This window comes from Quercus robur, chromosome 5 (assembly GCF_932294415.1).
Source record: "Quercus robur chromosome 5, dhQueRobu3.1, whole genome shotgun sequence".
In the NCBI taxonomy this organism is placed as follows: Eukaryota; Viridiplantae; Streptophyta; class Magnoliopsida; order Fagales; family Fagaceae; genus Quercus; species Quercus robur.
In genome coordinates, this window is record NC_065538.1 from 64,050,576 (window position 1) to 64,070,054 (window position 19,479).

The following is a 19,479-nucleotide window of genomic DNA, read 5'->3' on the forward strand; positions in this document are numbered from 1 at the left end:
ATCTCGCCAAATCCGGTGAAGATTCCATGGATCTAGCTGAGATCTCGCCGGATCTAAAAAACTTCTTCCAGAAATGCTTAGATCTCTGTTCGGTCGGGTTTCTTCAGGTTTTGGAGAGAAAACCCGCCAACCGACCCGCCGTTTTCGGGTTCTAGAGGCCGAGATCCGCCGCCGACCGTCACCGGCGTCGGGTCGGACGGTTGTCAGGCCGGATTGGACAGGTTTGGGCGGGTTGGTCGGATCACAGTTTTGTTGGACACCCCTAATTTCAGCTTGTTTTTGTTACTTTGTGCAACTTTCATTTTGGTGGTAGTTAACGGATCAATCAATCGGTGATGGGCAAGGGTACCTATAATTCGTGAGTGAATGAGTCTTGACCACGTGTGAATATAATGCAAGATAATGATCAATCCGTAAGAGGGCAAGGGTAAAACATTTGTCTCATGTGTTAACAGGACTTGTTCACTTTTGGATATAATGCAAGTTGATGACATAAGTCTTCCACAACAGGACCTCACAAGATTGGATGTTGGTTGCTAAACCATTAATTAATTCCCCAAAGACCATATGTTTTTCCCGACTAAAACCCAGGAACCAAAATAAACAAATAAATAAAAGGAAGAGATATCAGCCAATTTCGGTGAAATCCTGAGCTCTTGGGAAGTCAAAAAATTAAGAAAAATCTGTCACGGGAAGAATTATTATGTGCCACATTTCGTGAACCATGCTCATAGGCCACAAACCTAGGCAGGAGGGTCTTAAATAATTTGCTAATTACGCAAAACATCTTTATATTACAACTTCGGGGAAACCAAAAACTATAGCGGATCCTTAACTGGACTGAAATCCAGAATTTTATTAGGAAGCCATTGTTTCGTACAGTTCGATAATCAAGACATTCATGTGGAATTAATTTCTAATAATAAACACTTGATATTCTTGGAGGAAGGACAATCGTACAATATAGACAGATTCTTGTGGCAACACGTGACAATTCAGTCTCTGTATCACCTAACAAAGGTACTTGATTTATGAAACATTGAATTTTTTGGTAGAAAAGTTTGAAAATCAGAACCTGCTCTTTCTGTTTTTCCTAAATCAGAGAGAGCAACTTTCATGGATGGGGGTAAAGAATCATCAGCCCTATTTAACAAACACTGCCCCCATTGATGATGTACAGAAGGCTCTTAAAGTAACAGTCGCCTATCCAACCTCCAGAATCCATCTTCCGACCTGCTCAATGTTGCAATGTATGAGTTAGCCCAATAAAACTGGTTCTTGCAAATTTACATTAGTTGCCGGCTTCCTTAACATCCTTCTTCTCTTCTTCTCCCTCAGGAGTGCCTTCCTTTTCTTCAGCTACCACCACATCATCAGAATCAGTTGGGCCTAAACTTGATTTCTCGTTATCATCCTTTTTGTCTTCTTCTGCCTTAGGAGTGCCTTCTATTCCTTCAGCCTCAACCACATCATCAGAATTGGTTGGGCCTAAACTTGATTTCTCATCAACATCCTTTTTTTCTTCTTCTGCTGTAGAAGTGCCTTCCATTGCTTGGGCTGCAACCGCATCATCAGAATCAGTGGGGCCTAAACCTGATTTCTCATCAACATCCTTTTTTTCTTCTTCTGCCTTAGAAGTGACTTCCATTCCTTCGGCTGCAACCACATCATCCGATTCAGTGGGGCCTAAACCTGATTTCTCATCAACATCCTTTTTTTCTTCTTCTTCCTTAGAAGTGACTTCCATTCCTTCGGCTGCAACCACATCATCCGAATCAGTGGGGCCTAAACCCGATTTCTCATCAACTTCCTTTTTTTCTTCTTCTGCCATAGATTTGCCTTCTGCTCCTTCAGCCACCGCCACATCATCAGAATTGGTTGGGTCTAAACTTGAATTCTCATTAGCTGATTCCGACTGCTCAGAAGGATCAGGACTTGGGTTTGCATCTGCTGATTCAGGCAAATGTCCTGCAGCGGTTTCATCATTCTTTTCCAATCCATCAGTGGAAGATGAAGCTTCAGCTGCATCTGCCTCGCTAAGTTCTAATCCAACTTGAATCTCACCATTGGGTAGAACATCAGTCGGGTCACTGGAATCCGTAGTCTCCCTCCATTCAACCCATTCAGGAGGTTTATCAGTTTCAGCGTGTCCCGTTTCTCTTGAGTTATCAAGATGTGTAGTGTCTTCTGACTTTGTCCCTGCTTCTGGAGAAGATGTTGCAGTGTCTACCAAGTCGTCATCTTCACCAACAATAACATTATCATCACTGCCACCATTAATTACACACGTCTCCTCAGTGTTGGGTGATGGGGATGCGTGTGAGCCAGTTGAGCGTTCATTGGCAACTCTGTCATCCTCAAAAGCAAACCAGTTGGAATTTGTAAAGAGTGAGCCACTGCACACACCCCAAGAAATGCAACAAATCATTTAGCAGTTTCTATAAATAGAATACGGAAAGAGGGTTTGAACCAAGACAGCATTGTTTAGATGAATAAAATATAAAGAATGAAAGCATAGTAAAAACACTACTCAATTCCCAACATGTCATTTAGCAGGTTATACTCTGAATTACAGGCCCCACCAAAGAGAATTGACCCGCTAAATCTTCAATGTGCATATAAGCCAAAATCACAAGTTAGCCAGTACTAAGGTTCAAAATATTCCAGAAAATTCTAAAATAGCTCCCCTGCCAATTGAGGTACAAGCTGAAATTCACACTGCACCCCTACCATCCTGATCAACAGTTTAACACATTAGTTTTCGAAAGGCCAACCATTCTTCTCTGTACTTGGACTGTTAAGACCGTTATCAAATTCAACAAAAGGCACATGCAAACATTAGGCACATGCTCTTTCTTAAGGTACTACGTAGTAAGGCCACTTTTTAATAGTATATGAGATTTATTAATTAAAAATAATCATTCACTCAGCGACCAATTAAGATTGACCATTGATTTGTAATACTCACTTCGCTGTTATGGTCTATTTCACTTCACGCAAGTCAATTCTTTTTTCTTATGCTTAACTGCACCTTGAGCTTCTAACAATACTAACCTACATGCATAAATTGTCACCTATCACCCACTGCCCCCATCTCTCAAGACACATATACACACAATATAAAAAAATAATCCAACAAAACAGAAAGCAAAGATGAAAGACAACTTCCAGCTTCGCAGCCGACAAAACAAACTGAGTTCTAATAAAGAATTGAAGTGTACCTTTCCTGGTCATCTCCCAGTCGTAGAGAAGATAAGACAACTTCAGCAGATTCATCATCAAAGTAAACATCCTGCCAAGAATATCCAGGTAAGAAACTTCTATTATTCACAAAACTTCTGTTTCCCACAAAAACAGCCTGCTACCAAGAAATAGAACAGTAGCTACATATGATATGCATGCATAAGTGAGATCTTAATCAGTCAAAACCATGCAAACCATGCACCAAGTTTCTTGTATTTTCTTTCTCAAAACTAAAAATCAATATTAAAAATCACTTCGGAAATGAAAAAAAAGGGGTAAAACATTTGACTGCTCTGATAACTCAGTTACAGAAACACCACTTACGGGGATGAGATGCTAAAATTAATACATATTGAACTGCAACCTAAGTAATCTAACTCAAGCTTTAACATAATTCTTTAACCTATCTAAGTTCTTGTCCATGTGACTTGAGAAACATGACTCATGTATGGCTCACCATGACACAAATGCAGATAATATGACCCAATTTAATTTAAGAAGTGCCACGTCCACAACAAATGCAGAAAATATGACCCAATTTACTTTCTTGCCCTCCAATAACAGCAAGTAACAACTTGTGTACTTGGGCTGTTTTATTTTCTTAATAGAATTTTTAATATTACTTATCAAAAAATAACAGCAATTAACAACCTGCCACCTAGGATTTGAGGTGGAAATGTTGTGAATATAGCATTTCCCATTTAATTTTTGCACAACACATTCAAGCCAACATTTTTGCGTTCATCCCAAAAGACCAATTCAGTTAAGATCAAATTGTACGATTTCCAACTTAAATAAAGAACATATAAATTGAGTATACTCCTATTCATTTAATCCCTCCCCCTCCCACACCCCCCCCCCCAAAAAAAAAAAAACTGTATATAGCTCCCGGGAGAAGGGTTAAGCAAATAACTTATAATGAATAATGTCCTAGTCAATCCCCAAAGAGGAAGTATGAACTACTTAAATTCAGTTAATCAGACAAAAATGAAAGACAGTGGCCTCTTCTGGAAGTACTTGGCAATTCATAGAAACTAAAAACATATTCTTCCTATATTAAATTTAAGTTAAAGCTAAAATGTGTCTCTTAATGTACAGTTCCGATGACTACATCAACCTTCCTGACTGAAAATGTGAGTAGCAAAAGATATTCATAGGCTGCCAAAAGATGATCCCCTGTACAGACCTAAGAGATCATTTCCAAATGAGGCACTAGGCTAATAATAAAACATAGCACTCAACATACAAAACCAACATGTTATATACTTATATTTTTCTAACTAAAACCAGTTAAGTTTCTAATATATCTCATACCTCGTCATCTCGTTCGAGTGAGCCATGAGCCTGAAAAGTATGAACAAGAAGTCAAATAAGTAAATGAACAATTATCAACCAAATGAACTGTAACTGGACATAGCAATGTACACATGATAATAGTATGACAGTAGGACTGAATTAAAATACACTAAGGTTGCGTTTGGAAACTTGAATTTGGATTTTAAATCAATAGATTTGAAATGCCATGATTTTAGATGTTATTTCAAATCCAACGATTTTAAAAGTTTAAAATCCCTGGTAGATATGGTCCAATCCAAATCCTTGATATTTTGAAGCTATCCAAACAAGGTATTTGGATTTTAATCACTCAAATCCAAATCCACATATCCTGCTATCCAAACACACCATAAGTTAAAGTGAGTACTTGAAATTGCATTTAGTGTGGACACTGGCCTTCCAATGATTGTTTAAGAAATAAAAGTAAACAGAAAGTTTGATTACGCTTTGTTGGGTTAAATTCTTATTACCAAGAGTAACATACAAAATTATTAAAATCTTAAGTTGCTGTTCAATAAAAGCTCAGGGGAAGAAAACACAACACACTGTGATATTAGGTAAACAGGTAAAGACTGACCAAGCCACTGATGCTTAGCTGGTCTTTTGGGATGATAGCCACATATTTTATTTTTTTATTTTAGTTTATGCTTACTACTTGTTTATCTCTAGATTTTTTGTAGAGACCATGGTTCACATGATTTTGCAGAATCATTCGTCACTCTATATACATAAACTTTAATTTCACAAATCTCTACTGAATCTTTTCCTCAGGATCCTAGCCCAAAAGCTAATATATAGCCATAAGATTGGTCTTGAGGTATGCCCATCTTATTAGACTTATACCTCATACATCCCGTTTTGTTGCTAACTTGTTTTATTCCTTGCCACTATGGTAAAATCCTTTCTTTTAAATGATAATGAGATTATAAGAAATTGCTGTACCTCTCATACTTCCACTTAACATATATGTTTCTTATCTAAAAAGAAAACCAAGAAAAAAAAAACTAAATGAGCTATTATGTGAAAGTTTTAAAAGGAACCTCATCAATATCATCATTACTGTAAATTCCATATCGAAAAGCCTGGCTTAAGTTATTTGCAAGAGCTGCAACATCATAGTCTCTATCTTGGTAATCGTCGTCGTCGCTATCCCTATTCCGATCTTGCAGTGCTGTTGGCCGCCTATTAAAAATGATTAAATCATGATAAATATAAAAGTAAATGTGGAAAGAGAAAATTTAAAAAATAAATAATTAAAAAATAAAATAAAAGGCTCATTATTCTATAAGATATGACCAGCTCACTTCCAATTTCATTCACCTCATAAGTCTCAGAGATTACAGTAAAGCATGAAATATTTACAGTTCAGTAGGTTATTTAAGGCTCTAACCCATGCCTGATATACCTCTCAAATATTGATAGCCATTCATGAGAGAAAAGCAATATTGCCTCACAGAAAGCTCTAACTGTGAGCAAAGCAAAAAGTAAATCTAATAACTAGAAAACCAACTGAAGAAGTGGCAACACACCAAAAACAAAACAAAAAATTGGCTTTTGCAAGCATCAGTGGCTGCTCTGACATACCATTGAAGTTCCAATGGCAAAGCGACAAACCAAATCATCTTAAACATTATCATTAGCATATTTTGCATTATATATTGTAGAGTACATGAAAACAATAATAATAATAGATACACAAGTACAAATGACATTTATTACAAACTACAGACATAATCAATCAATCACTTATTTTATGGTCATTAATGCAGTAATATTTCACAAAAACTAATTTCAATTCATGAAAATTATTACCACACTCAAAATTTAGAAAATTATTTTATTTTCATGTTACAATGCATAAAGTAAATAATTCACACTTCACATTTAAAAGACTCACAAGAAAGTGACAACGCATCCTTACGGATAACATGATTTGAGAGCTTTTTTGATACACCCAAGTGATTTAAAATTATTTTACAAATGATTCCATACCATTGTTTGATACGATATATGATACAATCGATTATAACAATTATGCTCCATACATATGTAGCTAAATGATACTACGATACGCAGACACACAAACACACAATAGATACTTTTTCTTTTTTAGATTAGTAAGTTACAATAGCATCTATTGGGTCTTTTTACCCGAGACCCTCCACCCTGCTCTTATTTGAAGATTTATTGCCATTTAAGCAAGAGCTCATTGGCACATGCATAGTGTGGTTTTCAACAAGCTGTTCCATTAGCTGCAATATGACTGGTTGTATTCTCATATAGTTCAAGTTATTCCATGCATGGTCCAGTGCAGAGTGATTCATCAGAATATCAACCTTGCCTGTCCGGGCCATGCATGGAATAATTATAACTATATGAAAGTACTTTAATTTCATTTACTTAAGCTTGAATCAGAATATTGGGAGCTGCAGATGTGAGAAGAGTTGCAACATTTGAAATGAAGAAAACATACCCACATGCCCACTGAAAGACATTTTCCACTGCATTCCGCTTGGATAGAACATTTGTGTGCCAATCAGTCCACTCGCTATTTTCCTGTCAAAAGTAAATTCACTTTAAAGCATGACTTTTGTGGATAAAGTTGTCCATGATGGTCACATGTCAGGCTTTGGTGTGGGTTGTGTAGAGGGAAGATCATTGGCGGTGTCTCATCTTCTCTTTGCAGACAACACTTTGATTTTTTGTGGTGCTGATCTGGATCAGGTTCTATTTCTCCACATGATCCTCATTTGGTTTGAGGCAGTCTCTGGTCTAAAGATAAATTTGGGTAAATCAGAGTTGGTTCCTGTTGGTATGGTGCATAATTTGGACTTATTGTTGAATGTCCTTGGCTGTAAGCAAGGTACACTTCCAATGAAGTATTTGGGTCTTCCTTTGGGAGCTAAATTCAAGGATAAGGCAATATGGAACCCAATTCTGGAGAAGATAGAACGGAGATTAGCAAGATGAAAACGTTTCTACTTATCCAAGGGAGGTAGAGTCACTTTAATTAAAAGCACTCTATCTAATTTACACACTTATTTTCTATCTCTATTTCCTATTCCTACAGTTGTGGCTAACCGAATTGAGAAACTTCAGAGAAATTTCTTGTGAGGTGGCATTGGAGATGAACCAAAATTCCATTTGGTTAAATGGGCTACTGTTTGCAGTCCCATTGCTTCAAGGGCTTGGGGATAAGGAAGGTAAGACTTTTTAATGAAGCTTTGCTTGGGAAGTGGCTATGGAGATTTGGGATGGAGAGGGCTGCCCTTTGGAGGCAAGTGATAGAGGTGAAATACGGCTGTGAATGGGGTGGCTGGTGTACTAGGCCTATTAATGGTCCAAGTGTTGTCTTGTGGAAATATATTAGTCGGGGATAGCCTTCTTTTTCTCACCACATTCTATATGATATTGGGGATGGGTCTAGGGTGAAATTTTGGCAAGACCATTGGTGTGGTGAGACTTCTCTTGTAGTTAGCTATCCTGAATTGTTTAGAGTTTGCCGAGACAAGGAGGTTAGTGTGGCTGAGCTTATGAAGCTTGATAATGGAGTCCTTTTTTGGGATGTAAGTTTCTTTAGGGGTGTGCATGCTCGGGAATTAGAGGCACTAGCCAATTTCATGGATACAATTTATGGTGCTTCGGTGAAAGGGTTTGGTGAGGATAAGATGTGCTAGAAACTTGATAGAGAGAAGGGCTTTCTGGTTAAAGATTATTATAGTCTCTTAGTGGGCTATTGTTTTCCTTGGAAAAGTATTTGGAAACAGAAGATTCCTTCTCGAGTAGCTTTCTTCGTTTGGACTGCTGCTTTGGGAAAGTGCTTAACGATTGACGATTTACGAAAAATGAAGGTTTGGATATTGGATTGGTGCTAAATGTGCAAGTGTAATGGTGAATCGGTTAATCATCTTTTTCTTCATTGTCCGGTTGCAATGGATATGTGGGCTATGATGTTCGGATTGTTTGGAGTGAGCTGGGTTATGCTGCAATCTGTAGTGGGGCTTTTAGCATGTTGGCAAGGCAGATTTGGTTGTCATCGAAATGGGTATAAATGGTTGATTGTTCCCCATTGCTTATTGTGGTGTCTTTGGAGAGAGAGAAATAGTAGGTGCTTTGAAGATAAGGAGAGATCAATATCAGACTTGAAGCTATTTTTCATTAGAACTTTAATGGATTGGTTGGCTGCATTGCGGAACCAATCATTTTTATCTTTTCTTGATTTCCTAGATTCTTGTAATCTTTGTTCTTGATTGTTTGACCCTTGTACACTCCCTGTGTACTAGGGTGCTCCCCCTTTTTTGATATCAATAAACTTATTACTTATCAAAAAACAAAATGTCAGATAGACAACAAAAGCATTTACACTGAATCATAGCCCCACAAATATTGGTAGGATAAATATGTCAACAGCAACTACTGGAGATTTAGGACTACACCTGCAAATATGCCTGAATCTTAGCGCTGTTATTCCCCAGTTGAATAAGTTTGTTAGATATACGTGTCAAGTGGCCAATATTCCCTATTCTGGGTGGCAATCTACCCTCAGAAGGGACAGTTGGCTGCAGAAAAGAATCAAACAAAGATAGTGTCAAATACTTTTTACACATCTGGAACAAGATCTCCAGAATATTTAGATTTAAAAGAAGTAAAACAAAAAACAAAAATCCTAAGGCCTGTACTGCCATGAAGACATTAATCATTTATAGATGACTGCACCACTACCTTGTTCAAATCAGCTGCCAATTTGTAATTATTTTCAGCTTCAAGAATTCTCCCAACAAGATTACATTCATGAAGAAGATGTTCAATAAGAGGAACATTCTTACTCTCCAAACACGACACTAGAATGCTCTCTATATGATGATGTAGAAAGTTATTGTATGGGTACCTTCACAAGCAATGAAATAAATAAGAGTTGAGTCCTGCCACCCTTCATAAATAAAAATTTAAAATTTTAAAAAGAAATTAACTTACTCAAAGAACAAGTCTAAAATTCTTTGTACAGCTCCAAGGCGAATTAATTCCTTCTCAGCAGCTTCACTACCAACTGTCACTAAGACTGAGATGAACTCTACAATCTGAAAAAAAAAAAAAAAAAAAAAAAATTCTATGCTCAGTGATTACCAGCTAAAATGCAAAAATCCCAAATCAGAATCTGTTAATATAATCAATACCATATTTGTACAGGTAATCTGTTAATATAATCAATACCATGTGTACAGGTAATCTGTTAATAACAAAATTCAGACAAATTAAGACAATCAAACATAAAAAACGGCCCATGATTATATAGGAAAGAAAACATACGAAATAGTCAGTACTCCTAACACACCAAAAAAAGATGTTAAATACTCATATGAACAATACCTTTAAACGATGTTTTCCAAGAGGTGGCTGTAACTTTCCATAAGTAGTTAACAACTCATTCTCCGCAGATGAGACCTCCAAAAGCTTGAGTAAATCACCTGCAGGATAAATCTGATCAATACTTGATTTGCTGATGGGTATTTTAACAAAATAAAATGATAAGATTTCCAGGAGATTAATTCCCAAAGAGAAGGAATAAGGGAAGTAGGGGAAGTTAGTGTTAAATAATTAAAAAAGAAAAAGAAAAGAGACACCAACATATAAGAGGTACCCTTACCTAAGCTTTCCAGCATGCCTTCAACTGTCTCAGGATTAGCAGTTACAGGAGGTCCTTGAGTTATCTGGCGGTTGTATGTATGATGATATATTCCCAAGGTTAGCCTTTTAGGGTCTAACAAAGATATGCATACAGACAAAGAGTTAACCAGAACGGACTTTGGTCGTGCATCTTCTAAAGCATGACGAAATAATCTTCCTATAAAACTGCAACCAGAAAGACAAATTTAAATAAATAATGGAAAAGCCAGAGTAGAATTATACATATTTCCATGCAACATGAGAACAAAAGCAAACCCTACCTTGGGCTGGAGATTTTAGCAGCCAGCCCAGGTGGAGCAAATCGTGTAATAGCACAAAGTGTTTCTGCTGCATTAGCATGAACTTCAGGAGAGTCCTGTAAAAACCATGTCCCACAAACATTTCTTTAACATCAGTACAAAGTTCTTACAAAAATAAATCATACTCATCAAACAGATTATCCTATAAATGAGACAAGCAATACAGGAAAAAAGGCGCAGTATATGCTGGCATGATACCAAATAACTATCTGACAAGAAGATTATCCTGCCTCAGTTCTTCATATTTGTGGGCAAAGATTGCAGTAACAGACCTTAAGAAACCAGATTTTGGTTCCTAAAAGGAAGTTTCATCAGCACTTTAGTGCAATGAAGGATCAGCAGGTAGTAGCAAACAAAATTTACAAAAAGAGGCATACCGAATTCAAGTGTCCATACATGAGCACATGGGTTTATAAACGTGTAACATCAAATTTCCATCAATTCGTTCGAAACTCTTTTATCCTAGATAGACACACTCATGACATATTCATATCCTATATTGAATTTTCAGTACAGCATCTACATTCAATCAAAGAATATTTAAAATCCAAGAGATGTTGCAGTCACAGCATCACTGAATAGAAAATCTTGTCTTTGCAAATCAAACCTAAAAAATAGTATATAAAAGTTATAGATATTTCAAGTACTCAGAAATATCTAAACAATATATCTAAATATCATGATATTTCAATTACATCATTTATTATTATTTATTTTATAACTCCTTTGCAATTGCATGATGCAGCAACAAATGATCTCAAGTCTCCCCAGCCCCTTTGCACATACAACACCAACTCACCAAAATTGTGCTTACGTACATGTGGCTAACCTTACTAATTTGTTGAGAACCCATAGCCAACCCCAAAATTTGGGCTTGGCTTCTCTCTCTCTCCTCTCCTCTCCTCTTCACATTCAAAGCACTAATTACAGTTTCCAAGACCATCTTTCTTGCAATCATGTTAGCTAAAGTCGAACTCTATTCCTTAATCATTTAAATCCCTTAATTCCCCAGACTGTAGCCGCCAAATGTTCTATTAAATCATACTCAAAAACCCTTCTAATGAGCTACATTTTTCAAATTTTCAGCATTTTGATTTCTTAAAGAAACAACCCCTCTTGCTTTTGTTCCATATATTTTCTAACCTGTAATCAATCTACAAACCATGTGCACATTCTTCTAATTCCAAGCACTTTAACTAAAACATCTCAGATTGCTAAGCCTGATAATATAGACTTGTCAGCAAGTGGGGCATCAAAGTGGTTGGATCTATGTTAGATTTGCCAAGGTGATCACTGGGATGTGGCTGGCTTGTTGGTCCGTCTTCCTCGCCCATGGGCTAACAGGCGAACCCCATCCATCATGGGTAGGTAGCCATCACAAACCATAGCCCACCATATAAACACTCATAAGTTTATAGGCAGGTTATCTAACCCATCCAATTTCACTAAGTTTCCTACTTAAAAGACTATCAAATAATAAATAAACCTTGTTGCACCAAATCTCTTAAATAAGAAAAGAATGCTAAAGGGTATGGCATATGGGGATGATATGAAAGGAAAGGCTAAGACTGAGATGGATATGAGTGCTGGCAATGAGTGCTGGAAAATGGTTATAATCCTGAGGAACTTTGAGCTGTGATTGCAGATAGGTCTTTAAATTCAGGAAGGATAAAGGCTACTTTGTTTTTCAAAATGTCTAAGCTAGATATCAGAGTGCAAAGAAATAAAATGAGAACAAGAAATGGAACACAGAGTAACATGTATAAAGTAGTGCCAAGAGACTTGTAGCTCCACTGGTTGGCACCTCTTGATGTTTCCAATTGAGACATCTAGGGTTCAAATCCCCCCTCCCCCATTGTAACTATTGAATTACAAAAATAAAAAATAAAAAGAGATCAACCAAGCACTGAGACAGAACCATTCACATCTGTAGGTTCTTGGTATGCATATTACTTACTGAAGAACTAAACTTGTCCACTATCATCTCTAGCACATCTGTGTCTTCAATCCACTGCATTGCTTCCATATAGTTTGTATACATATGTTCATCAGCACCAATCAGACGTATTAAAACCTGTTGAGCAGGAAAATAGGTCTCAGAAACTACACTGCCAAATTGAGCAGAGTCAATCAAAAGTACACTAAAACTTTAACAGCTTCTTTTAATAGCTGATGGGGTCAAAAGTTCAAAATGCCAATCATTGTTTTAACTTTAAAAGATAAGAGGAGGTGAATTCAGTAATTCAGTTGCAAACTAAAAAAAATAAACTATGATAATGATGATGATGATGATGATAATTATGAAACATGTGCAAATATTAATTCTTATAATACAAACAATAAAAATCAAATATATAAACCACAAATAGTCAATAACACCACAAGAATACACATGTACAGAGACTGCAGATAACATATATTTGCAACTGAAGATGAATAAACACTTATGCAAGGAGTTTAATATCAAAAACAATAAATGGACGGTATCAACAACCAACCTCCATGATAGATGTAATTCCAATCAGCTCAACTAGCTTCTTGACAATATCCTGATTAGCCTGGATGAATGCACAAAAAGAACAATTCAACCCTTATCTTTTCTTTTCTTTTTTTGGATAGGTAAATAAAGGTGAATACCCAATACATAGGATGTGTACTTAAATAACACAAAAGAGTACAAAAGAAGAATATGAAAGAATAGAGAAAGAAAAGCTAGCTAATATACAAAAAATCCATGAAATCTAAGGATAATTACATCAAAGAAGAAGAAACATTACACTTACTTGAATATAACGCATAAAAGGAACTGTCTTACGCAACAACAGGCATATGACAACCTAGCATTAGGAAATTAGGGCACAAATGACCCAGGTAATATGTTATTGATAATTCCTTTGAAACAAAAAAGAAACTAAAGATATAACAGGGCTAAAATAGAATGCATCGTAGTAAAAGTTATATCTACAAAAAGACCATCCTACTGAAGTAGAAGATAAACTAGATTCTAAAAGTTCAACAAAGAACAACCTTGCTAAAATACCCAGCCAATAGTGTGCTATGGGGCTGTTCTGGCTCCAAAAAGGAAAACAACAAGTTCATCAACTGCCAACAACCAATGATCAAAAGAAATCAGTAACAGAAATAAGTTTTCAAAGAGTAATAGAAGTGTAGTTTCAAACAAAAAGGGGCTTATATGATTAATGTTTCTCACCTCCTCATCCTCCACCAGTGTTTTGAGTATAATATCAACTTCACAAGTAAAAATCTCACAGGCAATAAAAGGAAACCTGTGAAAACAATAATTTGACAAAATCAATCACAGGATTCGTCAGGGTAAAGAAGAGCATCTGGGAAACAAAAGCACCCTACTTGAAAGTTCGCCTCTTTTCAGCATCCTCAAGAGCTTCTTCCACGATAAATCGTATGAGCTGTTCAACTTGAGCTCTTTCTCGCAAACTGTGGAAAACAAAGTACAAGAATATCAAATAAAGCCAAAAAAAGGATGAAAACAAAATTCAGTTGATAAAGTAATTTAACATCTGACCATCATTAACACTATTCTACTTAAAAATAGAGTAAAATTTTTCTTTATTTATTTTTTATTGGTAAGTTACAAATGTAATAGCTTGATCTTGAACCCACAACCTCACCATCCATCTTTCTCTTACAAGGGAAATATGTGCCACTAGAGCAAGTGCTCATTGAACTGTGAAAATTAACCGACAGTGTCTTTACATAAGTTGTTGTTGGATGGCTGTGCCATTACATAAGCTTTGTTGTCATTAACATGCCATAATTGTCAGTTTAGAAGGCATTCGGAAAAAAATAAGCTATTTGTTAAAAAAAATCTAATCATGTAATGGCACAGCCATCCAACAACCTTAACTGACATTTTTTTTTTTTTGATAATTCAATAGTTACAATGGGGGAGAGGAGATTTTAACCATAGACGGCTCTGCTGAAAACACTAGGAGATGTCAGTTGAGTTACAAGGCTCTTTGCCTTAATTGAAAATTTTGACCATGGCAACATTGTTACAAAAGGTATAATCATGTCCCTCACACAAAGGAAATTATTATCACAATTGATTTAACAAATAATTGGATCCTTAATTGGTTTAAAATCAGAATATTTTATTCAAACACATACTTAGAAAACCATAATCTTCATCCACTTGACAAGATATGAATTCAAACCATGAGAGTCTACAATTTCAACTACTTTTACCATATGAATTCAAACCATCTCCCTCTTCACTGTCATGTAGCGCATTCTTTATGGGTTAGGCTTTCGGTATTCAGTGGGTCCAGCCAGGCTCTATGGCGGAAGTATTATTTTGTTGGAGTCATTGGCTTGGGAAACATAATTCAGATACTTGGAATTTGATTCCAAGTTGTTTGATGTGGACTATTTGGACAGAACGGAATCATCGTTACTTTGAAGATTCTGAGAAGTCTTTGGTTGAGTTAAAAGGCTTGTGTCAACGTAGCCTTTTTAATTGGTCTCAGTTCTGGGAATTTACAGATTGTTCTTCTCTTTTACAGTTTTTCTCTTCTCTTAGTTTATTTTCCTGATTGTTTTTCTTTTTGTTTTCTGTTTTGTGCTTTGCTGTTGTTCATCCTCATGAACACATTGTATGCTTCTTTTTTATGATTTCATCAATAATAGTACTCATATTACCTATCAAAAAAAATTTTTGATCACTTAAAAAACAAACTGCTCCCAAAATGCATAAATAAATGGCAATACTTGCATGAATGTATTTTATAGTCACTTATCAAAAAAAAAAAATATTGTTTTGAATATTGTCACTTTTTTTATAATCTTTTTATTAAAACAGGTGGCAAAAGGGCAATTTATTACACTATAAAATTTTAACCCTTCATTATTTATAGTCAAATTATCAAAGCATAATGTCACATCATACAAAATCCTGTTAAAAGCCTTTCACCAAAAAACATAGTACGGACATCAATCACTCATTGACAGACAGTACATCTTGACACTAAAAGATATGGGAAAAATGTGAAAATGAAGAGAGCATTACAAATTGATAAGGCGGCCATTAAGAGCTTTGCATTCTTGAATAATTTCATCCTCATCAAGAAGTTCCTCCAATGTAAAATTTTCCTTATCCAATATAGTCTCCACCTGCAATGAGCAAATATCGAAAACAAAGACAATGGAAGAATAAGAATCACATTTGGAAAAAACATTCACAAAGAATATATGTTACCATCCAAATTACCAACAACCAAGTAAGGTAAGAAAGGACAGGTGAAATTCCTCAACAGAAAACTAGCAACAAGCAAAGGTTATTTCAGCAAATCAATCCAGCCCTCTTACAAGAGGTATGGCAAATGATAACCCTACTAGTCCACTCCTAGGTTCGGACAAAAGTTGAGATCACAAAATTGCCAACCCTACTAGTGTGCTCTCAGGTTTACTCATAAAATGAAACTCCGTTCTCCTAAGCTTTATTATAAGCAGTTAATTTCTGCTTATAATGCATTAAATAAGCACAAAAAAGGTGCAACCCTAGTACACAGGAAGTATACAATAGAAACACCAAAAAAACCTATCCTCTAAAATTTGATGAGTCTATGACTTCCAATATATATTATATAAAAAATAAATAAAATAAAATAAAATAAAATAAAAACACAAACAAACTAGTCTTTATCCATACATATGGTGCCTGTAGGAAATGAAGCCTCAACTCCATAAATTTAGGTTAATAAAGACCAATATTGCACAGCCAAGTACCAATAACTCAATTACAGAGCTTTCAAATTAAAGAGGCTATTCCAACATATGCTCTTCAGATTCTCATCGTTTAAAAAATACAATGTTACATCAGTATGAAGGAGAATGCTTATATAAAATCAGCACGATGGGTCAATTGGAATCCAGATTCCAGCATGTGAAAGGATTATATCCACTGTAGCTATATGACACCACTCTAGACACATCATCCACCCTGCTTCAAGGTAAAATCCTACTCAGTTTCCCCTTCAATAAGAATGATTATTCTAACACATTGAAAATAATCACTATTAGGTCTCTTCCTCTCTAATAAAGTTTTAACACCTCCACTCGTGTTAGAGCATAGGGCTAAAAAAAATTGCAATCCAAACATTCCCATCCTACTTAACCAAAGGTCCCTACATTCCAATGTTTTGATATCATCAACTAAGACTATATTGGTGTAAATGTTTTGATAAGTAAGACTATATCAGTGTAAAATACGTGCATCAAAAAGCATCATCCTAAACATCCTGTGTAGTGGGATTGCACTTTTATTTTAATGAATTTATTTACCTATCAATATATACATTGATAGATAAGAATAATTCAATTAAGAAGAGACTACTTCATGAGCAACATGAATAAACCTAAAGAATTACAAAGAAAATTATGTACAAAAGGGCAGTGATTGCAAAAATGTCGCAATAGAGTCGAACTGCAAAAGCAAATACAGGGAACTTTTAAATAAATAAGTAACAAATACAAGAAACATTTTGATAAGTAACATTTTGGTTGGATACTTGTGTGATGATGGACTTTTAAAAAATCTATGTTTTTTTTTTTGAATTTTTATTGGTTATATTCATTATTATGATTATAAGCACAATCCATAATTCTCATTATTTGTTTAAGTGTTCCACACTAAGAGGCGTACTTACTTCAGAGTACCAATCATTACCAAATCTAATAAGTAACCAGCACACATGTGCAGGTAACAATAAAAATATATATTTAAATATGTACCTGTAAATAACAAAGCGTAATTTTATCAAAATAAGGATACTGCTCATATTACAGATGAAATTATGCATGGATATGTTTAGTGGTCAATTTTTAAGTCTTTAAAGGGGGAAAAAAAAAAGTTTAGTATCAAATACAGAAATGCATATACAGTGAAAATACACATTTCAAAACCTACCAGTAAGTAGAAATGATAACTTTATCAGGATATGGTAGGATATAACTTGACTATGACTGGGATACTGTGTGGATATGTCTGCAATAAGTTTTGAATCTTCTAGAGAGAAAGAGAGGTCTGTAAGTATCCTGTACATATATGCAGGGAACGATGGAAATACATATTTGGATCCATAGCTGTAAATAATTTTTAAAAAAATATATATTCATAGGATATGGTAGGTAGGATACAGATTGAATATGATTGGGAAATGGCATTTTTTTTTTTTTGTGATAACTAGTGTCTGCCCTAAGGGATGGGGAAATGGGGAAACCAAATTGGGGGATACAGCATGGATATGTTTGGGAGTAATTTTTGGATTCTCATTAACCAAAAAACAAAAGAGGGCTTAAATGTAAGCTATGGGATCGAATGCTTAAGTGAGAAACATTCATATTTTCAATATCTACGCATGTCAAGTACGGGTCATGTGGACTTTGTTATTTATAGCTTCAAAATAAATTTTACTATTTTCATATTTTACACATTGCGCACTAAAATTTCAATATATATATATATATATATAAAAATTTATCAGTACCATATTGTGTGCTAAAATTTCAAGAACTAACATACTGTGCCTAGTCCATTTCCTCAGCTTCATATAATTTCCCATTATAAAGCCCATCTCTCTCTCTCTCTCTCTCTCTCTCACTCTCTCTCTCTACATATATATATATATATACACACACACACACACACTAAAAATGTATCTGTTCCATATTGTGTGCTAAAATTTCAAAAACTGACGTACTGCCTTGACCATTTCCTCAGCTTCATATAATTCCCCATTATCAAAGCCCATCTATACTTTTTGTACCAACCAAGTTTCACCAACACTATCCTCAAATTTGAATGGGCAACGATTGCAGTGACAGCCATCAAAGCAAGAACATGAACAAAAAACCTAAATTTAGTCTTCCCTCACAGTACCACATTGTAATGTCACTCTCACAAAGAATTCCGAAAGCATAAAAGTTCTTTCCAACTGCCAATTTACCTTAGTTCTGATAAAATCCAACCTTTAATGAAAGAACCATTCAATCTAAACCTCAACCCCCAAAAAAGAAAACCAAAGATATTCATTGAGTTATATTCCCTAAGAAGACAAATAACGCTTTTAACAAATAAAGACTCAAAATCTACAATGACTCCTAAATAGCTGTAAAGTGCGCATTGTTAAACAAGATTCACAAATTCAATTCCCTACATTTTCTCAGCAACCAAACATAAAAAATCAGGGAACAATCCACACAAATCACAATTATCTCATTGCGCACAGAAAATGCAAAACGAAACCGAAACTGAAACGAAACCGAGGACTCACGGGAGAGGCCGTGGACAAGCCCGCCATACGCCAAAACATCTTGGAATTGTAGAGCGAAATCTCCCCCCAAGGGAACGAACCAGTCTCAGATCTACGTAGCCTAGGAAACCCTAGGGCGAAGCCCAATGAATCGCCACGCGCGAATGATCGAAACACGAAAACCCTAGAATCCGATTCGAATGGAATTGGATCGAATCCACAAAGCGAATACGAGAGAGAAAGAAAGCGAGCGAGAGAGAGAAAGAGAGAGAGAGAGAGAGAGAGAACCTAACACCTGCAATCGCGGGAGTGAGTGTTTGGAAATGGAAATGGAAATGGAAATGGAAATGAATAGAGATGCTGTGAATACGGCTGAATAATAATTTCCCCTAATATATAATACAGGGGTCTTCTTGGTTAATTTTAGTGTTTTTCTTTTTCTTTTTCTTTTTTTTACATAGGAAATGATTTTTTTTTTTTTTTGGTAAGAAATGGTAATTTTTTCTTCTTCTTTTTTTTTTTTTTTTTTATTTTAGTTATGAAATGACGTTGGGGTATTAGCAATTCGGGTATGGAAAAGAGGTTATAATCCGCCAAGTAGGTTATAGTTGCTTCAACTCTTCCTT

The 19,479-nt window shown here is 35.5% G+C and overlaps 1 protein-coding gene across 4 annotated transcripts; it reads right to left on the minus strand.

Moving 5' to 3' along the window:
• Positions 1–826: 826 nt before the first annotated feature.
• Positions 827–19,226, minus strand: LOC126726652 (uncharacterized). Of its 4 annotated transcripts, none has more exons than XM_050431967.1 (20): positions 18,875–19,226; positions 15,610–15,713; positions 13,932–14,018; positions 13,774–13,849; positions 13,590–13,664; positions 13,346–13,399; positions 13,061–13,120; positions 12,520–12,636; positions 10,524–10,618; positions 10,223–10,428; positions 9,946–10,043; positions 9,553–9,656; positions 9,298–9,466; positions 9,015–9,137; positions 7,052–7,134; positions 5,619–5,760; positions 4,558–4,587; positions 3,222–3,292; positions 1,792–2,396; positions 827–1,692 (listed from the first exon to the last, which is right to left on the minus strand). In XM_050431967.1, exons 1-20 carry the CDS (start codon positions 18,911–18,913, stop codon positions 1,292–1,294), a joined length of 2,739 nt encoding a protein of 912 aa, XP_050287924.1. In that variant the 5' UTR covers positions 18,914–19,226; the 3' UTR covers positions 827–1,291. The 4 variants fall into 4 exon arrangements, with proteins under 4 accessions (XP_050287924.1, XP_050287925.1, XP_050287923.1 ...); XM_050431968.1 differs by having other exon boundaries at positions 827–1,593; positions 1,693–2,396; XM_050431966.1 differs by having other exon boundaries at positions 827–2,396; positions 9,301–9,466.
• Positions 19,227–19,479: the final 253 nt, after the last annotated feature.

Coding starts and splice junctions, on each gene's coding strand:
- LOC126726652 (XM_050431965.1), bottom strand. CDS start 18,913: ATGTTTTGGCGTATGGCGGGCTTGTCCACGGCCTCTCCC. Junction 10,429..10,523: donor GCTAAAATCTCCAGCCCAAG/GTAGGGTTTGCT, acceptor TTCTGGTTGCAG/TTTTATAGGAAGATTATTTC. Junction 10,044..10,222: donor AGGCATGCTGGAAAGCTTAG/GTAAGGGTACCT, acceptor TTTATCCTGCAG/GTGATTTACTCAAGCTTTTG.